The sequence below is a fragment of the Palaemon carinicauda genome, chromosome 19 (assembly GCF_036898095.1).
Source record: "Palaemon carinicauda isolate YSFRI2023 chromosome 19, ASM3689809v2, whole genome shotgun sequence".
In the NCBI taxonomy this organism is placed as follows: Eukaryota; Metazoa; Arthropoda; class Malacostraca; order Decapoda; family Palaemonidae; genus Palaemon; species Palaemon carinicauda.
Genome location: NC_090743.1, coordinates 7,010,979 through 7,035,041, shown reverse-complemented (window position 1 = coordinate 7,035,041; position 24,063 = coordinate 7,010,979). Strand labels below are relative to the sequence as shown.

Genomic DNA, 24,063 nt, shown 5'->3' with positions numbered 1-24,063 from the left:
GACTTTATAGTGGTTTCAGTCAGTGAAATACTGTGATGAGAAATTTCAATTTGAATACTTATTTTTTCAATATTAAACTTACCCGATAATCATGTAGCTGTCAACTCCGTTGCCCGACAGAATTCTATGGAGGGATACGCCAGCTATCACAATACTAGAAGGGGGTGTACTTACCAGCGCCACCTGTGGCCAGGTACTATAGTACTTCTTGTTGACACCTCCTCAATTTTTCCTCTGTCGTGCTTCCGGCAAGACGTTCTGGGATACGCTTATGATCTTCGAGTATTTTCACGGCTTTTGGTGAAGTATTCTCTCAGATTTCGGCTGTCGCTTTACTGGAAAACTTCTATATTAGCTTAGATAGCTATTATTTAGTCCTGATTTAACGGTTAACGATCTTTTGCTTGATTTTGAAACCCCACTTGGCTAACTCTTTTGATTCAAGATGTCTGACATTTCACAAGCCCCCACCCATAGACGATGTAGGTCTTGTAATAGGCGTATTCCGAAGGCCTCGGTAGATCCTCACACCGCTTGTTCTGACTGTAGGGAAAGGCCCTGTCAGTTAGAAGATCGATGTGAGGAATGCGCCGGACTTTCGGAACTTGATTTTGTCCGTCTTCTTAAGTACTCAACCAAGTTAGAGAGAGAGAGAGTTAGGAGGAGTTCTTCTCACTCTTCACTTTTTTCCTCACCTCATGATCCCCTACCTTTTCCTACCCCTGTAGTGGCTACCCCCGAACCTACTATTTGCCCTCAGCCTGATATGTCTGTTGTTTTGCGTGCCATTCAGGCCTTAGGCGATAAAGTAGAGTCAGTGGTAAGTGATCATAAGTCTCTTATGGCCGAAGTCAAGGAACTTAAGGTCAAGAGTGCAGTGGGTGGAATTAGTGCCAGTGCTGTGACGAGTGCTAGTGTCAGTGCAGTGCCAAGTGCTAGTGTCAGTGTCAGTGTGGTGCGTGAGGATACTTCTGTGCGTGCCAGTCGTCCTCCCAGTCCGGGACCTCTTGCAAGCTCCCAAGCCCAGGGGAGAAGCAATGTCGAAGGGCAAAAGGGTTCGGCAGGCCTTGATCGGCGCACAGAAGTATCCTCGGTGGTTGCGGGCGTGTCTTCCAGAGACCGTCACTCCCACCTGCAGACGATTGAGCCCGTCTTTTACTCGTCTGCTGAGCATTTGTCAGGGAAGAAACGCTGGACTCAGGTCTCGAGACCACTCAAACGCAGAGTCCAAACCTCAAGAACTCAACCGGGCTGCAGTCATTGGCTCAGCTTTGACTCGCCGCAGTCATCAGTTGAATGCACTCCGCCTAAGAGGAGTAAGGTTCTGCCACAACAGATCTCTGCTGTTAAGGCTTTACCTCAGCAGACCTTAGTGTCTGCCGACCCCAAGTTGACTCTACTGCAGTCCATGCAGTCACAACTTGCGGTCCTGATGCGTGAGTGTCAGGCTGAGCAGGTTACACCTCCTCCTGCGTTCGCTCCGCCTGACCGCAGTACTGCCTGCCAGGCGTACGATGTTGAGGCTCCTCAGAATACCTTAGCACGTTCTGAGTTTACTGTTTCCAGTGGTGTGCAGCTCCCTCCGCCTTCCTTAAGGCAACCTCAGCAATGGGAACAGGAAGATCATTCCTTACTTCCTCCGCTTCCACTTGCAGTTCCACCAGTGAGGCAACACTCTCTTGAGGTACTACAACCTCTCCCATCCATGAGTCAGTCTCCTCAGCTCTCGCTGCAGCGAGCTCAACCCTCCTCAAGGCAACCACAACACCTTAGCCTTGCGCCTCAGGAGCCTCAACTCGCGAGACAATTACTGTGTTCTGCGCAGCCACTACCTCATCGCGCTCAGCTCACACCTCAGGAACCTCAACTCGTTCCTCAGGAACTTGCTACTGCGCATCCGCCTTCCGCTCAGCAAGCGCAACCCTTGAGTTCAGCCACTCATGCTAGGAGTCAACCTCCTCCACCCATGCGCCTACCTTCTGCTACTTCTTTTGATCAGCTTTTGCAGTCTGAGCCTCAGGTGTTCCCTCAACAGAGTCTTGAAGAGGAAACCACTAATATTGTTGTTCCAGCTCGTGCTGACTCTGCTGTTCAGCATACCTTTCCGATCTCTTCGCTACACTCTGGTGATGAGGCGTCTGATGATGAGGCGGCACACCTGGATCCCTCATCAGACGTGGATGAATCCAAGTCTTCTCCACCTTCGATTGACTTTCGTAAGGTCTTGGCTCTGTTTAGGGAGGTATACCCAGACCACTTTGTCTCTGCTATTCCCCGCTCTCCGCCATCTGAGTTTTCGCTGGGCATGCAGCCAGCTAAGTCTACCTATACTAAGCTAGTCCTAGCAAGGTCCTCTAAGAGAGCGTTAAGGATCTTAGGGGAGTGGTTGCAGACTAAGCAACACCTTGGAAAGACTTCATTCATGTTTCCTCCGACTAAGCTCACTTCTAAAGCGGGCGTTTGGTATGCCACAGGAGAGGAACCAGGCTTGGGAGTACCTGCCTCTGCCCAGGCTGACTTCTCAAGTCTGGTAGACTCGCCTCGTAGAACAGCAATGAGGCGCTCTAAGGTTTGCTGGACCTTCTCAGACCTTGATCACTTCCTGAAGGGTGTTTTTAGAGCATTTGAGATGTTCAACTTCCTAGACTGGTGCCTGGGGGCCCTCAGCAAGAAGACCTCCCCTGCGGACAAGGATTCTGCCATGCTATTAATGTCCTGCATGGATAAGGCCATTAGAGATGGATCTGGCGAGCTTGCGTCGATGTTTGTGTCAGGGGTTCTTAAGAAAAGGGAACAGCTATGTACCTTCCTTTCCTCCAGCATTACACCTTGTCAAAGGTCTCAACTCCTTTTCGCTCCGCTCTCGAAGTTCCTCTTCCCCGAAGAGCTGGTTAAGGACTTGTCTGCTGCCCTGATACAAAAGGACACACATGATCTTGTAGCCTCATCGGCTCGTAAGACTAAGGTTGCTACCTCAGTCCCCAGGACTTATCGCACCCCAGTGGCTGATACTCCTGCTACGAGGTTCGTACCGCCCTTTCGTGGTAGAGCCCCCAGCCGAGGAAGCTCCCGTCCAGACTCTTCCAGGAGCAAGTCTAGGAAAGGTTCCAAGGCTTCTAAAGGCAAAAACTGACTCTCCGCATCTCCAGACAGCAGTAGGAGCCAGACTCAAGAGCTTCTGGCAAGCCTGGGAAAAGAGAGGTGCAGACGCACAGTCTGTCAGTTGGCTGAGGGAGGGTTACAGGATTCCATTCTGCCTCAAACCCCCTCTGACCACATCTCCCATCAACCTCTCTCCCAACTACAAAGAAGAGGACAAGAGGCTAGCGTTGCACCAGGAGGTGTCGCTTCTTGTGCAGAAGAAGACAGTGGTTATAGTCCGGGACCATCAATCCCCGGGCTTCTACAACCGTCTCTTTCTGGTGACCAAGAAGACAGGAGGTTGGAGACCGGTGCTGGACGTCAGCGCGCTCAATGCGTATGTCACCAAGCAGACGTTCACGATGGAGACGACGAAGTCGGTCCTAGCAGCGGTCAGGCAGGAGGACTGGATGGTCTCGTTGGACCTGAAAGATGCCTACTTTCACGTTCCTATTCATCCAGACTCCCAACCTTTCCTGAGATTCGTTTTTGGAAAGGTTGTCTACCAATTCCAAGCCCTGTGTTTTGGCCTAAGCACAGCTCCTATGGTGTTCACGCATCTGATGAGGAATATAGCAAAATTCCTCCACTTATCGGACATCAGAGCCTCCCTCTACTTAGACGACTGGCTGTTGAGAGCCTCCACGAGTCGTCGCTGTCTGGAGAGTCTCAACTGGACTTTGGACTTAATCAGAGAACTGGGTCTGTTAGTCAACATAGAAAAGTCTCAGCTCATTCCCTCCCAATCCATTGTGTACCTGGGAATGGAGATTCGGAGTCAGGATTTTCGGGCTTTTCCATCGGCCCCAAGGATAAGCCAAGCCCTAGATTGCATCATGAGCATGCTGAAGAGGAGCAGTTGCTCGGTGAGACAGTGGATGAGTCTCACAGGGACCCTTTCATCACTGGCCCTGTTCGTCGAGCTAGGGAGACTCCACCTCCGCCCTCTTCAATTCCATCTTGCAGCTCATTGGGACAAGGGGTTGACTCTCGAAGCAGTCTCTATCCCAGTCACCAAAGAGATGAAGACCACTCTCTTGTGGTGGAAGACCAATCTCCTTCTCAGGGAGGGCCTATCTTTGGCTATTCAGACCCCCAATCTTCATCTCTTCTCAGATGCATCGGACTCGGGCTGGGGTGCAACCTTGAACGGACGGGAATGCTCGGGAACGTGGAACGAGGAACAGGGAACGCTCCACATCAACTGCAAGGAGCTACTAGCTGTTCATTTAGCCCTGCTGAACTTCAAGTCCCTCCTGCTAGGCAAGGTGGTGGAGGTGAACTCAGACAACACCACAGCCTTGGCTTACATCTCCAAGCAAGGAGGGACCCATTCGAGGAGCCTATACGAGATCGCAAGGGACCTCCTCATTTGGTCAAGAAGTCAAAACCTCACTTTAGTCACGAGGTTCATTCAGGGCAACATGAACGTCTCAGCAGATCGCCTAAGCAGAAGGAATCAGGTCATTCCCACGGAATGGACCCTCCACAAGAGTGTGTGCAACAGACTTTGGACCTTGTGGGGTCAACCTACCATAGATCTGTTTGCCACCTCCATGACCAAGAGACTTCCGCTGTACTGTTCCCCAGTTCCAGACCCTGCAGCAGTTCATGTGGATGCTTTTCTACTGAACTGGTCCCATCTCGACCTTTACGCATTCCCACCGTTCAAGATAATAAACAAAGTTCTGCAGAAATTCATCTCGCACGAAGGGACACGGCTGACGCTGGTTGCTCCCCTTTGGCCTGCAAGAGAATGGTTCACAGAGGTACTTCAATGGCTAGTCGACATCCCCAGGACTCTACCTCTAAGAGTGGACCTTCTACGTCAACCTCACGTAGACAGGTTGCACCCAAACCTCCACGCTCTTCGGCTGACTGCCTTCAGACTGTCGAAAGATTCGCTAGAGCTAGAGGCTTTTCGAAGGAGGCAGCCAGTGCGATTGCCAGAGCAAGAAGGGTTTCCACTCGTAGAGTCTACCAATCTAAGTGGGAAGTCTTCCGGAGCTGGTGTAGAGCCAATTCAGTATCCTCTACCAATACCTCTGTGACCCAAATAGCTGACTTCCTATTACATCTTAGGAATGAGAGATCCCTTTCAGCCCCTACGATTAAAGGGTACAGGAGTATGTTGGCTTCAGTTCTCCGCCACAGAGGTTTGGACCTTTCTTCCAACAAGGACCTTCAAGACATCCTTAAGTCTTTTGAGACTTCTAAAGAGCGTCGTCTACCCACTCCAGGCTGGAACCTAGACGTAGTCTTAAGGTTCCTTATGTCACCTAGGTTCGAACCTCTCCAGTCAGCTTCCTTCAAGGACCTTACCCTCAAGACTCTTTTTCTCGTCTGCCTTGCAACAGCTAAGAGAGTCAGTGAGGTTCATGCCTTCAGCAAGAACATTGGTTTCACGACCGAATCTGCAACATGTTCTTTTCAGCTCGGATTCCTAGCAAAGAACGAACTTCCTTCACGTCCTTGGCCTAGATCGTTTGAAATACCTAGCCTCTCCAACATGGTAGGTAACGAACTAGAGAGAGTTCTTTGCCCTGTCAGAGCTCTCAAGTATTATCTTAATAGGTCTAAACCTATTCGAGGACAGTCAGAAGCCTTATGGTGTGCCATCAAGAAACCTTCGAGGCCCATGTCCAAGAACGGGGTTTCGTATTATACAGTATAAGGCTTCTGATTAGAGAAGCCCATTCTCACTTAAAGGAGGAAGACCTTGCATTGCTGAAGGTAAGGACCCACGAAGTAAGAGCCGTAGCTACTTCGATGGCCTTTAATAAAAACCGTTCTCTGCAGAGCATAATGGATGCAACCTATTGGAGGAGCAAGTCAGTGTTTGCATCATTTTATCTTAAAGATGTCCAGTCTCTTTACGAGAACTGCTACACCCTGGGACCATTCGTAGCAGCGAGTGCAGTAGTAGGTGAGGGCTCAGCCACTACATTCCCTTAATCCCATAACCTTTTTTAACCTTTCTCTTGAATGCTTTTATTGTTGTTTTTATGGTTGTTACGGTAGGCTAAGAAGCCTTCCGCATCCTTTTGATTTGGCGGGTGGTCAATTCATTCTTGAGAAGCGCCTGGGTTAGAGGTTGTGTAGAGGTCCTTTAGTAGGGGTTGCAGCCCTATATACTTTAGCACCTTTGAGTTGATTCAGCCTCCAAGAGGAACGCTGCGCTCAGTAAGGAAGACGAACTTAAAAAAGAGGCAGAGTAACGGTTCAATTCGACTTCCTTACCAGGTACTTATTATTTCATTGTTATTTGAGATAACTGTTATATGAAATATGGGATACTTAGCTATCCTTTAATCTTGTACACTGGTTTTCACCCACCCCCCTGGGTGTGAATCAGCTACATGATTATCGGGTAAGTTTAATATTGAAAAATGTTATTTTTATTAGTAAAATAAATTTTTGAATATACTTACCCGATAATCATGATTTAATCGACCCTCCCTTCCTCCCCATAGAGAACCAGTGGACCGAGGAAAAATTGAGGAGGTGTCAACAAGAAGTACTATAGTACCTGGCCACAGGTGGCGCTGGTAAGTACACCCCCTTCTAGTATTGTGATAGCTGGCGTATCCCTCCATAGAATTCTGTCGGGCAACGGAGTTGACAGCTACATGATTATCGGGTAAGTATATTCAAAAATTTATTTTACTAATAAAAATAACATATTTCAGATCCTTATTGCAAACAATGGCATTGCTGCAGTTAAGTGTATGCGAAGCATACGGAAATGGGCTTATGAAGTGTTTAGGAATGACAGAGCATTCCATTTCATTGGAATGGTCACACCGGAGGACTTGAAAGGTATACTGTATACCGTAATTTTTCTCAACATTTAACATCTTTTTGTGGATTGTCAGAACAGTAAAATGTTATTGCATCATGATTAATTCTTTTTATTGGCTGAATGAATCTAATCAACTTATAAATAAGTAATTACATGGCATATAATATTGTGTCATTCTATATTATTTCAAATATGCAGGTGCTATTTGACAGCAGTATTGCATAAAATACGCACTTTTCTGTATAGAATCCTATTTTTCAAGTATTAGATTACTCAACATGATACTTATAAGATATTATTATATTTACAGCTGGAGCAGAATATATCAAATTGGCAGATGACACTGTGATGGTACCGGGAGGGGCAAACAACAATAATTATGCCAATGTGAAAGTCATTGTTGACACAGCGAAACGTTGTAATGCCAATGCTGTCTGGGCTGGTTGGGGTCATGCGTCGGAGTATCCTGAATTGCCAGGTAAGTTTGTTGATGGTTAATGTTACTTCAGATCAAAAGTGGATGTCTATGTTAACCCTTTTACTTACTGGTACGTTTCACAAAACCCATCCCTTTACCCCCATGGACGTACCGGTACGTCCTTGCAAAAAACTGCTATTTATATTTTTTTTGCATATTTTTGATAATATTTTCAGAAACTTCAGGCATTTTCCAAGAGAATGAGACCAACCTGACCTCTCTATGACAAAAATTAAGGCTGTTAAAGCAATTTGAATAAACTATATTGCAAAATGTGCTTGAAAAAAAAATAACCACTGGGGGTAAAGGGTTGGAAAGTTCCAAATAGCCTGGGGGTAAAAGGGTTAAGATATGACTCAAGTCAATAGTCTTTTTATTTAAATACCATTTAAGAGATTAGAGGACAGTTTTACAACTCCTAATATGTTTTACTTTTACAGCACTTTTGAGTAGTTTCTTTTCTTTCTTTGCAGCTAAATTGCTCAAACAAGATATTGCCTTTATTGGCCCACCAGAGAAGGCTATGTGGGCGCTTGGTGATAAAATTGCATCCAGCATTGTTGCCCAAACAGCAGACATACCAACTCTTCCTTGGTCAGGATCAGGTAAGATGTAATTTTTTTAGCCTTATTGAAGATCTATGTATTATAGTAAGTCAGTAGTAACTGGTATGAAGTAGTTTTATCAAGAAGCATATACTTAGTATTTTATTTGTTATTGTTCTTAAACCAAAGTACAGCTGACCCCAGTTGTTTATTAAAATGTTTGGATTGGCCTAAATTCATGGATAAGTAACCTGCTTTAAGATCCTAAAATATATGTATTTTAACACATTTATTGAGTCGCATCGGGCTCTCCCAAACAATTTCTTGAATGAGAATTATAAATGGGATAAGGCAAAGATAAAGAGGTTAAATAAGTTTTATGAAAATGGGCCAAATAACAGCCATGAGAAGTAGAAGTAAAAAAAATAATGCAGCTATCGCCAATGATACACTACAGTACAAAGAAAATTTATTGCCAACTATAGCATCTTGTATTGTGTACGCTTTAAGCATTACCCCTTGTATGGGAATTTCCAAAGAAGCCCTGTCATTTCCTTGTTATTTAGTTCCTACTTGTATACAAACCTTTAATCCTTTAAAATAGGAATATTTCTTCAGCTGCACTGCAAGGGCCATTGAATTGTTAACATGCTACAGTAGTTAATGACAGGTTGCGAGAGGGGGTGTTTAGTTCACTCACCTGTCAAAGAGTAGCTACTGTTGATCTTGGCTGCAACAAGTACGTATGTAGCATTTTGCTGTTCTCTTTACTGTTGGATCTTTTCATACTTTTGTTTGTAATAGTTAAAGTGGACCTCTTTGATCTCAAGGAAAAACTCTCCAGCCTGACCCTGTCAGTAGCTTTCCAATTTACCTATTGGCATTCTTGAAGCTAAATGTTTTCGACCTTCTTTGCCTCTGCTTAAAGGACGTTACCCACAGGCTCTTGAGGCCTTTTTCCCTTAGGTCTTGGGTGGCTTTTTGGTACATGTGTAATGCTCCCAGCTCCCTCTTGGGAGTAATATGCATCTCGTCTAAGGTAACGTGCTCGGTATACGTCTAGACTAGAGGTAGATTATGACTGGCTCTTATACCCCTTTCTTGTACCACGCTACAACCATCATTACACACTGGTTGGACGTCTTATGTTGGTGAGTTTTGTGACTAGGCAACTTTCTTGCGCATTTCATCTGCCAAGAAGCAACTCCTCCATTCTCTTAGCAATGGGGAAGTTGGGTCTTTGTCTACCAAACATTTCACTTGATGTTCCTGGTTGGAAACTTCCAACATATCTCCATGTTAAGGAGATAAGCTTATTTTAATGCCAGTAATGGCTGAGGCTTAAATGATTTGTTAGAAGGTTGTTGGAGACTCTTTTCTCGCTCCTATAATGGACCAGGAAGGATGACATTTCAAGAAAAGAAAATAATCTTCCAGTTTGGCTCTAGGGGACTTTCACCCACTAGTGAGATTTCCCTAGTTTAAAGGACACATATGAACAAATAAAAGATTTTAAAAGAAATTTGTATTTTTCCTACCTATACAAATTTAAATTCTTTGAATTAAATTTCCTACTTCAACCACCCCTCTTAGTCCTAGGCCTCAGGGCAATAGTTGCTCTTCTGCGATAGGCAGGTGGATGTGGCTTCCTCACATGGCATCTGTCATTAACTAACTACAGTATCTTGTTAACAGTTTGTTGAAGACATATTTCTATTTTAAAGGACATAGGTTTGTATAGCTAGGAAAATTATAAATTACTTTTTATATTTATTTGTCATTAGGTATAGAAATTGAACCAATGTTCATGTAAATGAAGTAGACACTTATTAGTACTATTGAATTTATATATTGACATTTATGTTATTCAAGTATTAGTTATAATGAGTGGTGATTATTTTTGTGTAAAGAAATCGGTGTTTATGTTTTAGAAAATATATGCATGTAGGCTTGTTATCATGGGAGAGAGGGTTAATTTACAGTTTAGAGTTTCAAGTGATGGAGATTCAAAATGACCTACAGCTGTTGAATTAGGAAATCAGGTTTCAGTACAGTACTGTAATTTGCTTAGGTTATAGTGTTTAAAATGTGAAATACTCATGAATAAGGTTAGTCAAGATTGTAAGAAGTAAATTTATCATCTTTTCATATAGTATAAAAGTGTGTACAATTGATTAGTGATTCAAAATTTTGTAGTAAGAGGAATAACAGATTTTGCTTTTGAAATTGTGTCAAGTTAAAAATAAATTATTTTATATCTTTTTCAGGTCTGAAAGTTGAGTATTCTGAGCATGTACCTGGGAAACGCCTTAATATACCTCGTGAACTATGCCGCAAAGGCTGTGTTGAAACTGTTGAAGAAGCGTTGGCATCTGCTCAAAAAATAGGATTTCCTGTAATGATTAAAGCTTCGGAAGGAGGTGGTGGGAAAGGAATTCGCAAAGCAGTATCAGAAGGCAATTTCCCAGCTCTGTTCAGACAGGTTAGTCTCATGAAATGTCTTCTGACATTCTATTTTCATAGTATTCACCGTTCTGTGGTATTTCTATAACCCTCCCCTTTTGGTGCCTGGACGAACAATATAAGAATTTTTTTATTTTATTTTATAATGGCTTGATGCAGTTCATTGGACGAGACGAATTATATAAATTTTTTTGTTTTTCCTTTTTTTTTTTTATAACAGCTAGTTGCTGTTCATAGTAAAGTTATTTGGAAGTCTTATATCTTGCTTATGCTCAATTTTTTTTTTTTTTTTTCAAGAAATTTACTCTGTGTAGTAAACCTTGATCTTTGTTCTCATTTTCTTTCATTCCTATTCTTTTTCATTTCCTGTTAGAGAATCATTTTCTGTAGAGTATACAGTACTGTAGTATTCTATGCTTTTATTTTGAATATTTTTATCAGCTATTAGAATAATTATATTAAATTTTTCAGTTTTGACAACTGATTCTTTAATTTGTTAACATGAAATTTTGTCTTGCAGGTGCAAGCTGAAGTTCCTGGTTCCCCTATTTTCATCATGAAACTGGCCGAGTATGCACGTCATTTAGAAGTACAAATAATCGCTGATATTTACGGTAACGCAGTTTCTCTGTTTGGTCGTGATTGCTCAGTACAAAGAAGACATCAAAAGATTATTGAAGAGGCCCCGTGTGTTATAGCCAACCCTGATGTCTTCCGTAAAATGGAACAGGTACGGTATATGTGATTTACCCTTATATTCTTTTAGGATGTGGTAAAAGTAGTTCTGTGAGGGTAAGATGGCTCAGCATGTGCTTATACATAGAATTAAAGATACAGTCAGGTGTAATTTAGATTTTTTTCCTACGTGTATGTGAACCTTTTGTCTTTTAAAATAGGGAATTAAAGATACAGTCAGGTGTAATTTAGATTTTTTTCCTATGTGTATGTGAACCTTTTGTCTTTTAAGATAGGGAATGTTTTCAGCAGAACTGGAACTGCCATTAAAATTGTAACACGGTAGTTATCGACTGGTTGTGAGCGGGGTGAATTGCCCTGCACACTCTCCTGTCAAAGACTTCACTTTTCTCTTCTGCCGAAATAAGTACGGTTGTAGCGTCCTATCCAACCTTTTTAATCTTTTTGTCATACTTTTTAGTTTGAATAGTTGACATTGGGCTCTTGTTGATAATGAAATGAACCAGGACACTGCATCAGTTCATGGCTAAACTAGCAGTAGATCCACTCACTTTGCAATTTAGGGTCCTGATTATTTGCGATCATCCCCATTCCTTAGGTGTAGTTTATGGCCTCCCATTAAGGCGGGCATTATTTTGGGAACTGGAAGGCAAGTCTTCTTTGGCGTCATTCTTGGCAACGTTCATGACAATACCATAAAGACTTTAGCACTTTGCGCTCCCCATCGAGTTTGTCATTTGCTGTAGCTTCTGGTTTTGTACCCCTGGCCTGGTCCTGGGGAATATGCTTCAGAAACAGGCTTCAGAAACAGGGAGGGGTAGGACCTACATTGCAGATTTTTTTCAGGGATGGTGGAGTGTGAGATGATTTCTGCACTCCAATTTGTGCTTGAAGCTCTTCCTTATGGATTGCTGATGAGTGGAAACCCTCCTTAGGTCTTGCAGGTAGCCCCTCAATGTCTTTTTTGAGGAAGCTGGTAGCTTGGTGGTCCCAGCACCAGTGACCTTAGTGGTGATCCCTGCAGTTGGTTCCAAGGCCGATAGGGCTGTAAAGAATGCTCCCACATCTGTGGTAATGGCTGCACTGGTGCCAAAAGGGTAAAAGAAGTCTCCTGCACCAGTGGTTATAGTGCTGAAGCTTAAAGTTGGATGTAAGAAGCCTGTGGGCCATTGAAACCTGAATGTGTAACCTTGGTGCCTGTCACCTTTGTGCCAATTGTTTCAGTGCTGTGCAGACCTGTGCTGCCTGTGGCTCCCTCGCTCCCTGTGCTATGACCCCAACCCTTGTCTCGGGTTATAATAACCAGCCAGTGTGCTTGCTGATTCCCCTCTGAAAGTATTCTCCAGTGTTTTGGAGCAACTTATATGTTTTATCCCCTTGAGGGAGCTTCGTCATTGAGGGTCGCTCAGACCTTGACTCTTTGTCTTGCAGAGCCTAAGGGGAAAATTGATAAGAGAAAGAAGTGAGTTTACTCCTCTACTGCTTTCAGGCTATGTCACTACCCAATACTAGAGAACAATGGTTTGATTTTGGAGTGTCGTTCTCCTGAAGGAGCTGCTTATCGTAGGTATAGAGTCTCTTCTACCCTTATTAAGAGGAAAGTAGCCACAGAGAACAGAGGGGAATATGTAAAGAATCTATCTATATACCAAGGCACTTCCCCCAATTTTGGGGGGTAGCCGACACCAACAATGAAACAAAACAAAAAGGGGACCTCTACTCTCTATGTTCCTTCAGCCTAATCAGGGACCCAACCGAGTTCAGCTGGTACTGCTAGGGTGCCACAGCCCAACCTCCCACATTTCCACCACAGATGAAGCTTCATAATGCTGACTCCCCTACTGCTGCTACCTCCGCGGTCATCTAAGGCCCCGGAGGAAGCAGCAGGGCCTACTGGAACTGCGTCACAATCGCTCGCCATTCATTCCTATTTCTAGCACGCTCTCTTGCCTCTCTCACATCTATCCTCCTATCACCCAGAGCTTTCTTCACACCATCCATCCACCCAAACCTTGGCCTTCCTCTTGTACTTCTCCCATCAACTCTTGCATTCATCACCTTCTTTAGCAGACAACCATTTTCCATTCTCTCAACATGGCCAAACCACCTCAACACATTCATATCCACTCTAGCCGCTAACTCATTTCTTACACCCGTTCTCTCCCTCACCACTTCGTTCCTAACCCTATCTACTCGAGATACACCAGCCATACTCCTCAGACACTTCATCTCAAACACATTCAATTTCTGTCTCTCCATCACTTTCATTCCCCACGACTCCGATCCATACATCACAGTTGGTACAATCACTTTCTCATATAGAACTCTCTTTACATTCATGCCCAACCCTCTATTTTTTACTACTCCCTTAACTGCCCCCAACGCTTTGCAACCTTCATTCACTCTCTGACGTACATCTGCTTCCACTCCACCATTTGCTGCAACAATAGACCCCAAGTACTTAAACTGATCCACCTCCTCAAGTAACTCTCCATTCAACATGACATTCAACCTTGCACCACCTTCCCTTCTCGTACATCTCATAACCTTACTCTTACCCACATTAACTCTCAACTTCCTTCTCTCACACACCCTTCCAAATTCTGTCACTAGTCGGTCAAGCTTCTCTTCTGTGTCTGCTACCAGTACAGTATCATCCGCAAACAACAACTGATTTACCTCCCATTCATGGTCATTCTCGCCTACCAGTTTTAATCCTCGTCCAAGCACTCGAGCATTCACCTCTCTCACCACTCCATCAACATACAAGTTAAACAACCACGGCGACATCACACATCCCTGTCTCAGCCCCACTCTCACCGGAAACCAATCACTCACTTCATTTCCTATTCTAAACACATGCTTTACTACCTTTGTATAAACTTTTCACTGCTTGCCACAACCTTCCACCAACTCCATATAACCTCATCACATCCCACATTGCTTCCCTATCAACTCTATCATATGCTTTCTCCAGATCCATAAATGCAACATACACCTCCTTACCTTTTGCTAAATATTTCTCGCATATCTGCCTAACTGTAAAAATCTGATTCATACAACCCCTACCTCTTCTAAAACCACCCTGTACTTCCAAGATTGCATTCTCTGTTTTATCCTTAATCCTATTAATCAGTACTCTACCATACACTTTTCCAACTACACTCAACAAACTAATACCTCTTGAATTACAACACTCATGCACATCTCCCTTACCCTTATATAGTGGTACAATACATGCACAAACCCATTCTACTGGTACCATTGACAACACAAAACACATATTAAACAATCTCACCAACCATTCAAGTACAGTCACACCCCCTTCCTTCAACATCTCAGCTTTCACACCGTCCATACCAGATGCTTTTCCTACTCTCGTTTCATCTAGTGCTCTCCTCACTTCCTCTATTGTTATCTCTCTCTCATTCTCACCTCCCATCACTGGCACCTCAACACCTGGAACAGCAATTATATCTGCCTCCCTATTATCCTCAACATTCAGCAAACTTTCAAAATATTCCGCCCACCTTTTCCTTGCTTCCTCTCCTTTTAACAACCTTCCATTTCCATCTTTCACTGTCTCTTCAATTCTTGCGCCAGCCTTCCTTACTCTCTTCACTTCTTTCCAAAACTTCTTCTTATTCTCTTCATATGACTGACCCAGTCCCTGACCCCACCTCAGGTCAGCTGCCCTCTTTGCCTCACGTACCTTGCGCTTTACTTCCACCTTTTTCTCTCTATATTTTTCATACTTCTCTATACTATTACTCTGCAGCCATTCTTCAAAAGCCCTCTTTTTCTCTTCCACTTTCACCTTCACTCCTTCATTCCACCATTCACTGCCCTTCCTCATGCTGCCTCCAACAACCTTCTTGCCACATACATCACTTGCAATCCCAACAAAATTTTCTTTTACTAACTTCCATTCCTCCTCTAAATTACCAGTTTCTCTTACTCTCACCTCATCATATGCCATTTTCAACCTTTCCTGATATTTACTTTTTACCCCCGGTTTTATTAGCTCTTCAATCCTCACTACCTCCCTTTTACATCCACCTACTCTATTCCCCCACTCTTTTGCTACAACTAATTTTCCTTCCACCAAAAAATGATCAGACATACCGTTAGCCATACCCCTAAACACGTGCACGTCTTTCAATCTTCCAAACATTCTTTTAGTTACCAACACATAATCCATTAATGCCCTTTCTACTACTCTTCCATTTGCCACTCTTACCCACGTATACTTATTCTTATCTTTCTTTTTAAAGAAGCTAGCACCTATTACCATCTCTTGTTCAACACACATGTAAAGAATAGGCTAGACTATTCGGTGTATGTGTAGGCAATGGTAAAATGAGCTGTAACCAGAGAGGAGGATCCAGTCTGGCCAGTTCAAGGACCCAATGACTCTAGCGGTAGTATCTAATAGAGTAATGCTTGTGCAATATTAACACTCCAGCAGGCTTACAGCCTGAATGATGTGATATCAAAAATTTCGTTGTAATTATTCCATTTCACTTGGTTTCCAAAATTATTTCCTGAATAAAGGAGGTACCGAATTATCAATGGTGGACCTTTGTTACCTTAAAGAATCTTGCACTTATGAATGACTTACTGTTCTAGGAAGTTTGGGGTGTCTGACAATAGAAAATATTTAAAATTAATAAGTTTCATAATCAAGTTAACACCATAATTTTTTATTCTCTTTCAGGCTGCTGTCAAGTTAGCAAAACTTGTGGGTTATGTTAATGCTGGAACTGTAGAGTATCTCTATGACAACGATGGTAATTTTTATTTCCTTGAGCTTAATCCCCGTCTGCAAGTTGAGCATCCTTGTACAGAAATGATAACAGACATAAATCTTCCTGCTGCACAATTACAGGTAACATATGAAGAGCGGTAGAAACTGTAGTGTACTTTTAGCGAGTAAATTACTGAACAATATTGTAAATAGATTTTTTTTATTTGTATAAAGTATTCTGTATAGCAATAATTATTTGGGATGGAAATTTACTTTTGTGAGAAGAAATTATTCTATGAACTTTTTAAATGAGTTCATGGATGTGAGAACAAAAAGTTTTTTTTTTTTTTAGGTTGCCATGGGCATCCCATTGCATCGAATTCGCTGTGTTCGCGTATTGTATGGCAACTCGCCATGGGATGACAATGTCATAAACTTTGACCTGCCAGAAAAGAAACCTGTGCCTAAGGGACATTGTATTGCAGCACGTATTACTAGTGAAAATCCAGATGAGGGTAAGATTGGATATCAGTTTCTGTTTTTGTATAATTCCCGTATCCGCATTCTAGGTATCGAAAATTCTTCAGCAAATATATTTGTGATAAAGGAAACTTAATTAGATATTCTGTAAGGTTACTGTGATGGTTAAACTTAGTTTCTGCTTTTATGATGTGACAGTTTGCAGAACTAATTCAGTCTAATGCATTATTCTCAACTTCCATAACTAATAATATTACAAAATGTTGATTAGAGCTATACACATTTATCCAGCTGCTAGCAACAATTGGTTTGCATTTAATTTGAATGTCATTCAGAACAGCCTGAGAAAATGTAGATTAATAGGACCTTTATCTTCTTTTTTTCTTATTCCTGGTATCTTAACATCAAAATTTAAAGCGACTTAGAATTTTTTGTTAAATTTAGTTGTTGTGCTCTTCAGGATTCAAACCTAGCTCTGGAACAGTGCAAGAGTTAAACTTCAGATCTGGAAAGAATGTTTGGGGCTACTTCAGTGTGTCTGCCTCGGGAGGACTACACGAATATGCTGATTCTCAGTTTGGTCATTGCTTCTCTTGGGGTGAAGACAGAGAAGCAGCGAGAGAGTAAGTAACTCCTCATCTCTTTGCGCATTGTAGTGTTTCTTGTTCGTTGTACTAAAGATGACATTGGGGATTTTATTTGCAGTGTCCCTGTAATACTGCATACATTGCTTTTTTCTCTCTTATTTATCCATTAATTTTGGTCTTATTTTTATCTGGCTGTCTAATTTTTTTAACTGTTTTTACTCCACTTTTCCCTCTTTAAGGTTTAAACTCTTAGTTCAGCTGCATTAAAGTGGTCTTCATGTTGCATGCATTATGGGTCTCCATGTTGCATTCATTATGGCTATCCATGTTGCATGCTTTATGGGTCTCCATGTTGCATGCATTATGGGTTTCTTTGTTGCAAAGAATTTTATAGGATTCTTCAACATTGTGGACTAATGTAAAATTATATTTTCTTAGAGAAATAAATCATAAATGTAAGTTGATATTTTTGGCATGACAGAATTTTCCTATTCTTTGTAAGTTTTGTTTTGTTTTTGTTTTGTTAAGTGTCAACTTTCCTTGTTTATGCATTGTGTTATTATTACTCTTATTATTATTATTATTATTATTATTATTATTATTATTATTATTATTTTGCAGGAATCTTGTGATAGCACTGAAAGAACTATCCATTCGAGGAGACTTCAGAACTACAGTGGAGTATTTAATCACACTTTTGGAAACTGACAAGTTCCAAGATAATACTATAGGTATGTTGAATATACAAATTTTGGTTTTAGTAATAATTTAGGATGGTTATTTTGGGGGAGAAATGCCATGATGGTTTGTCAAAGAAGATAAGACAATTATTTTGGGGAGTAATACCATGGTAGTTTGTCGAAGAAGGTAATGATGATGAGATATATACTAGTTTAATTAATTTCCTTTTTGGTCTGTGCTGCTTGTGCTTCTAATTTAATAGCTTATTTGAAAGTAAGCATGGAAACAACAGATTTTGTAATACCGTAAAACTTGTTTATTTCATTCTAGACACTGGCTGGCTTGATCAGCTCATAGCAGCTCAAGTCAAAGGCAAGAAGCCAGATACCATGATGGGTGTAATATGTGCTTCTGTGCTCATTGCTGATAACACAATCCAAGATGCTTTTAACATCTTCCAGACCTCTCTCGAAAAGTATGTATTGCAACTGAGATTTCTCATTGAATTTTCCATGTAGCATTATGAACTTTATGTTAATTATATGACCGGCTTTGATAAACTAATTCTGCTCATATCTGGTGAATAAGAAAAATTTAAATTTATGATTTATGTATATTTGATATCAGTTGAAAAATAATCTGCTCAGTAGTCATATGCTGTTTTATGATTGAATTTCAAGTTTCGAAAGATTGTGAACGGGGCATTTGAAGAAAGTGCATATCAAATAATTTTTAATCTTATTTTACAGAGGCCAAGTACTACCTCTTAAATCTCTTAGTAATGAGGTAGAAGTGGATTTGATTTCTGAAGGTGTGAAATACCATGTACGAGTTACGCAGTCAGGTCCGTCACAGTATTTCTTGGCACTCAATAGCAGTCACAAAGTCATTGATTTTAACCGAATGAGTGATGGTGGACTACTTCTCTCCCTCGATGGTATCAGCCCTGTTACATATTTGAGAGAAGAAGTAGACAAGTAAGTATTGTATAATCCTTTTGTTGGAGTTCAAGGAAATATTTAAAAGTCGTAGTTTCTCATTACAATGCATTACAATGCTGATTTTTTTATCTGATTTTGTTTGCTTAAGGTAAATATATAAGCATACAGTATATCCATATTTTATTGTCTTGTTTATGGTTGAAATGAGTCAATCAATTGTGTGGGACCTCAATAAATTTTCACCATAAATCTCAAGAGGCACAGTTTAACTGTTATATTTCAGGGCACTTTCCTCTTTGTAGTTATTGATGCAGTTATGAGGAAATTTGAAAGAATTATCAATCAGAAAGTTATCCAATAGTCAAATCATCCTTATGATTCTGTTTATAAAGTATTTTCATCAGTTGAATTAGTTATTGCAGTGTGACCCCTATTTTACCATTCTTGTAAATTCAATTTCTAAACGAGTCAACTTAAACAGGTACCGTGTTACAATTGGCAACCAAACGTGTGTCTTTGAGAAGGAAAATGACCCTACGGTTTTAAGGTCTTCAGCACCTGGAAAGCTACTCAATTACCTACAGGAAGATGGAAGTCATTTATTTGCTGGGCAGCCATATGCAGAAATTGAGGTACTAAGGTTATTTTCTTTGTGTATTTTTGGGAAGGCAATTGTTATATATTTTTTGGAAGGAACTGTTTGTTTGTAGAAATATACAAACTTAGCATCCTCTAAAATTGGGAATTTCTTCATAGGAGCTGGAACGGCCTTTGAAATCATTGAGTTACGGGAACAACAGGGAATGGTACGTAGTACCTCATCTGTATCTGGCTTCATCATTGCTAGAAATCTTTTTCTCCTTGATGGTAACCAGCTGGCCCTTCATGGACCCTCGATTATGTTCCTGGTTCTGTCCTTGGGACAAAAGTCTCTTAATTGTAGAGGGTGTTATTAGGTCTGAGGAATGGGATCAGGACGCTTAGGATTCCCATACCTTGAAGGTACCGGTCCTTGTCCTAGTATCAACAGAAGCAGATAACCCAGAGTTGGAGTGTACACCCCTGCGTAGCAGAAAGGCTACTTGCCTTGTGGGACTCACGGTGAATCGATCTGTTTGTCGCACAGCTAAACAGGAAGCTTCCAGTGTTCTTTCTGTTCCCGGTTCGAGATCCATTGGTAGTGTTAGCAAAACCACCCAAGGGATCACTTGGAAGTTTGAACCTTTCCCTGTTCAGTCTGATTTGCTGGATGATCAACAAATTTTTTCATCACACTATGTTTCAATGAACCCGGTTGCTTCCAGTTGGCCACAAGCTGAGTGGTATCTCGATCTGTTAGCATCTCTAGCACAGATCGTGGACTTACTTATTGATCTGAGCTTAGGAGGGCCTCACAGTTGCAGTTGTAGGAGGCTGCTGCTCAGCCTTAAGTCTTGTCTTCCGATTGAAGAGCATAGACCTTTTGTGGGAGTTTTCTATGCCCGTGGAGAGCTTTGAGTAATCTTTCCCACTTGTCGACCTCAGGTCCCTGAAGTAAGATGTGACGCATGTTCTCAAGTCTCTTATATGTACTCCATATGAGCCTTTGAGAAGATCATCAGACATAGATCTGACTCGAGACTTTTAGCAGAGAGAGTTGGTGAATTGCACTTACAGTACTTTCTTTTGTTAACTTGTCTGCACATGTCCTTTGTTAACTTGTATGCACATGTCCTAGGTTCAAAATTCCTGAGTATGTTAGCATACAGGTATCCCTTGATATGGATATTTAAGAATAATCACTAATAACCATATGCCTTGATATGGAGATGTAAGTTGTAGATGAAAAAATATGTAAAATATAGAATGATGTAATGAATTATTTTAGGAGCTACTGCAGTGCAGTCTTAGGAATAGTGCACTGCTAAATTGTTGACATCATGACATGCTTGCAAGAGCTTCAGGAAGGCAGTTACAGCAAACATTTAGATCCAGGCTGCATATGCATACATCCATTACCACCCTTTTCTGTCATGTTGCAATAAAGAATAATGTCTGGGACACATGGAGACTGGATGTCGGCTGTGTATGGATGAAGAATTTGTGGTAAAACAAATAATTTAGATTTTTATATATTTGTGTTGTAGGAATTTTATCAATTATTTCCCATGTGTATCACCCAATATCAAAATGTTATCTTGGCAATAGATGGGAATTGTCATGATACTGTTTATCTTTTAGGATTGTACGCAAGTTGTTGCTGGTAATAGAATTCATAAGATATGATAGTTAATGTTATTTTTGTTCTCACATGTTATCTTTGTTCTCACAGAGTATGAAGATGGTGATGACTTTAACAGTCGCAGAATGTGGCTGTGTCTACCAACTAAAACGGCCAGGAGCTGTGCTTAATGCTGGTGATATAATTGCCAGAATGGAACTTGACGATTCAACAAGAATCACTAAGGCACAACCCTACACTAATGGATTCTCTCTGAATAAAGCACCATCCCCCAGGGAAGATGAAAAATTGAATCATGTATATCATTCAAGTAGAGGGATCCTAGATAATGTTTTGAATGGTGAGTTTTTTTTTTATTTATGTTATAACCATTTTACATTATGCTTAGGTTTATCTTAACCCTTTTACCCCCAAAGGACGTACTGGTACGTTTCACAAAATTCATCCCTTTACCCCCATGGACGTACCGGTACGTCCTTGCAAAAAATTGCTATTTACTTTTTTTTTTTTGCATATTTTTGATAATTTTTTGAGAAACTTCAGGCATTTTCCAAGAGAATGAGACCAACCTGACCTCTCTATGACGAAAATTAAGGCTGTTAGAGCAATTTAAAAAAAATATACTGCAAAATGTGCTTGAAAAAAAATAACCCCTGGGGGTTAAGGGTTGGAAAGTTCCAAATAGCCTGGGGGTAAAAGGGTTAATAAAACTTTAGGGCTTAACCCTTTGAATTTCATAAGATGTGTTCTATGTCCAAGAATTCTCTACTCCCTTGATCCTCATATTACACAATTTATATCTAGTAATTTTCCATAAATTTCTCTCTCTTTAATCAACTGCTTGTATAAGGTTTTTTACAAAATATCTAGAAATTTATTATGCTGTATATCAAAGAATGTTTTCAATTCTTGTGTTGAGTTAAATAAATCTTGCCAAATAATGAACAGCAACTCGAGCGATAATTTCTTTTTGCTGGTTGTGATTGAAAGGGTTAAAGAGTTTAAAGAAAAAGTTACTGTAAAGAAAGCTATTACTGTATATGTTTTTATATATGAATAAACTGTTACACAATAAATCTATACAGTATCTTATGTTGACCATTTTGTTTATCACAAAATTTTTGGAGGGAAAATTTATCAAGTATGAACAAAATTTAATGTAGTCCTGTATTTTACTTCTTTCAGTTATTAGTTCCAGTTTGTCAACTGTACATTCTTTATTGTGTTTCCAGTGAAATTTCATTCCACAGCTCATGAGAGAATAATTTGAGCAAACCCTTTGAGTCAAGAAATTTGACTTTTTGTATTATTAAACTTCACAATGACAAAATAATCATAGCTAGTAAGCTATTGAATACTGTATTTTTAGTGAAATTATGTAAAAAAATGTTGGTTTTTCTTACAGGGTTTTGTTTGCCTGACCAGTTCTTCACAGCGAAAGTTAAGGAAACTGTTCAGAAACTAATGAATGTGCTGAGGGACCCAAACTTACCCTTACTTGAGTTGCAGGTAATTCAATGAAATGAAAGTTTTGGTTTTGAAAATATATTTTTGCTTTTACTTTCCTTGTGCCTCTAATGAAAGCTGATTAAGGTACTTTTGTAATGATGAATATTACTGCCTAAGTTTGACGCTCCAAGGTTGTACAGAGCTTCATGTTTTATCAGCTACCTTTAGCAATTTACTGTGTGTATATATTAGACTAATTTACACTGCTTCATTGCTGATGTTTAGACTCATACACTTTCCATTATGTTATATTTCTTTCCCTATGATTTAGAGTTGATGCTATGGCTAAAAGTGTTGCTAACTCTCTTTTATACTGCCCTTACATAATATAACTTATTATATTAAGTGAAATTTCATGATACTGTACTTGATACTCTTTATTGATACTTTGTTACATTTCTCCTAACGCAGGAAGTAATAGCATCAATATCAGGGCGGATACCGCATGCTGTTGAGAAGAAAATACGCAAATATATGATGATATATGGCAGTAATGTCACTTCAATGCTTGCCCAGTTCCCCTCTCAAGAAATTGCTACTGTGATAAATAAGTATGTTCTTTGTAAACTTTTGAAATTGTCCGTAATGATTTACATATGTAGAATTTTTTACATTTTCCACATATTTAGTTTTTTCTCTGTACATGCACTCTTAAGATATTTCGGTACACTATTTCATCAGATTTTGCTCAGAAAATTTTTCGTTAATTTTTTTATATATACAAAATAAAAAACTATTTTCTTAACAATATCGTTATATATCTTATGGGTATAAACAAAAAAGGGTTGATCGGAGAAAGAATGGTAAACACCATTGGTTATGGAATATGACAAAAAAATTTGAAGAAAAATTCACTCAAGATCACAAGATAATAGTCATGTAAGAAACTAGATTGTGAATATAAGAATGAAGTATGACTTTTGAGAAAGAATGTTGAATAGTTGTTGTGAAAATTACAAGAAAAATATGCAATATATCTCATTTAATGATTGCAGAAACACACTAATTAATAAAAGGAAAAATTTCTATAACCTTGTATCTCGTCTCATGACGTCACTCATATGGACGGGAAAAGTCAAACTACAATTAGTTATATAAGAAGAATAACACAAGCACACAGTATCTTATCTTTAGGTATAGATCACTAGCTGTCATGAGGCTAATGTTTCTGTAATCAACATTGCTTGGAATCAGTAGAACGGTTATATATAGATGAATACAACAAAAAAGGTAGGGAAGAGGATAATGCAGAGTGCAGTCCTATGTTCATTTAATGAATATAGTTATTTTTTCAATTAATGATGGTCTTGTAAGTAGGTAGTAACATATTTTGTTTCAGTAGAATATAGCCAAAATATAGTATTCAAAGAGAAAAAAAATAAAAAAAGGGATAAAAGCAGGAAATTCTCAATATACCTGTTGTAATCAACAATTTTTTTTCTATACTTACCTGAAGTTGTCAAATAATACTTTTACTATGTTCATAGTTTGCTGTCCATAAATTTTTTGAAGATGTGGTGAAATAATTTCGAGTGTGTGTACAAATATCATGACAGTCATAGGAAGATTAAATTTTTTATTTGCTTTTCTAAATTTTCAGTCATGCTGCCTCCCTTCAAAAGAAAGATCGTGAGGTATTCCTGAAGACAATAAGTGGTTTGTTACTGTTATGTGAAAGATATAAGAAGGGAAGCAGAGGCGGAATGACCCAGGTGGTGCAAGAGTTGCTGAAACATTACCTTCAAGTAGAGACACAGTTCCAACATGGTAAG

General features: G+C 40.2%; 1 protein-coding gene across 5 annotated transcripts in view; it reads left to right on the top strand.

The window, feature by feature from the left end:
- Window positions 1-24,063, top strand: part of ACC (acetyl-CoA carboxylase) — a 131,240-nt gene that overhangs the window by 31,627 nt on the left and 75,550 nt on the right. For all 5 annotated transcript variants that reach the window (XM_068393109.1, XM_068393105.1, XM_068393106.1 and 2 more), the window contains exons 3-18: window positions 6,831-6,960; window positions 7,254-7,421; window positions 7,895-8,026; window positions 10,234-10,448; window positions 10,950-11,159; window positions 15,843-16,013; window positions 16,225-16,387; window positions 16,813-16,975; window positions 17,561-17,670; window positions 17,951-18,095; window positions 18,370-18,597; window positions 19,043-19,193; window positions 20,873-21,122; window positions 22,188-22,291; window positions 22,703-22,842; window positions 23,892-24,058. In XM_068393109.1, coding sequence (XP_068249210.1) covers window positions 6,831-6,960; window positions 7,254-7,421; window positions 7,895-8,026; window positions 10,234-10,448; window positions 10,950-11,159; window positions 15,843-16,013; window positions 16,225-16,387; window positions 16,813-16,975; window positions 17,561-17,670; window positions 17,951-18,095; window positions 18,370-18,597; window positions 19,043-19,193; window positions 20,873-21,122; window positions 22,188-22,291; window positions 22,703-22,842; window positions 23,892-24,058 — 2,647 coding nt within the window. The remainder of the gene's footprint in view (window positions 1-6,830; window positions 6,961-7,253; window positions 7,422-7,894; window positions 8,027-10,233; window positions 10,449-10,949; window positions 11,160-15,842; window positions 16,014-16,224; window positions 16,388-16,812; window positions 16,976-17,560; window positions 17,671-17,950; window positions 18,096-18,369; window positions 18,598-19,042; window positions 19,194-20,872; window positions 21,123-22,187; window positions 22,292-22,702; window positions 22,843-23,891; window positions 24,059-24,063) is intronic.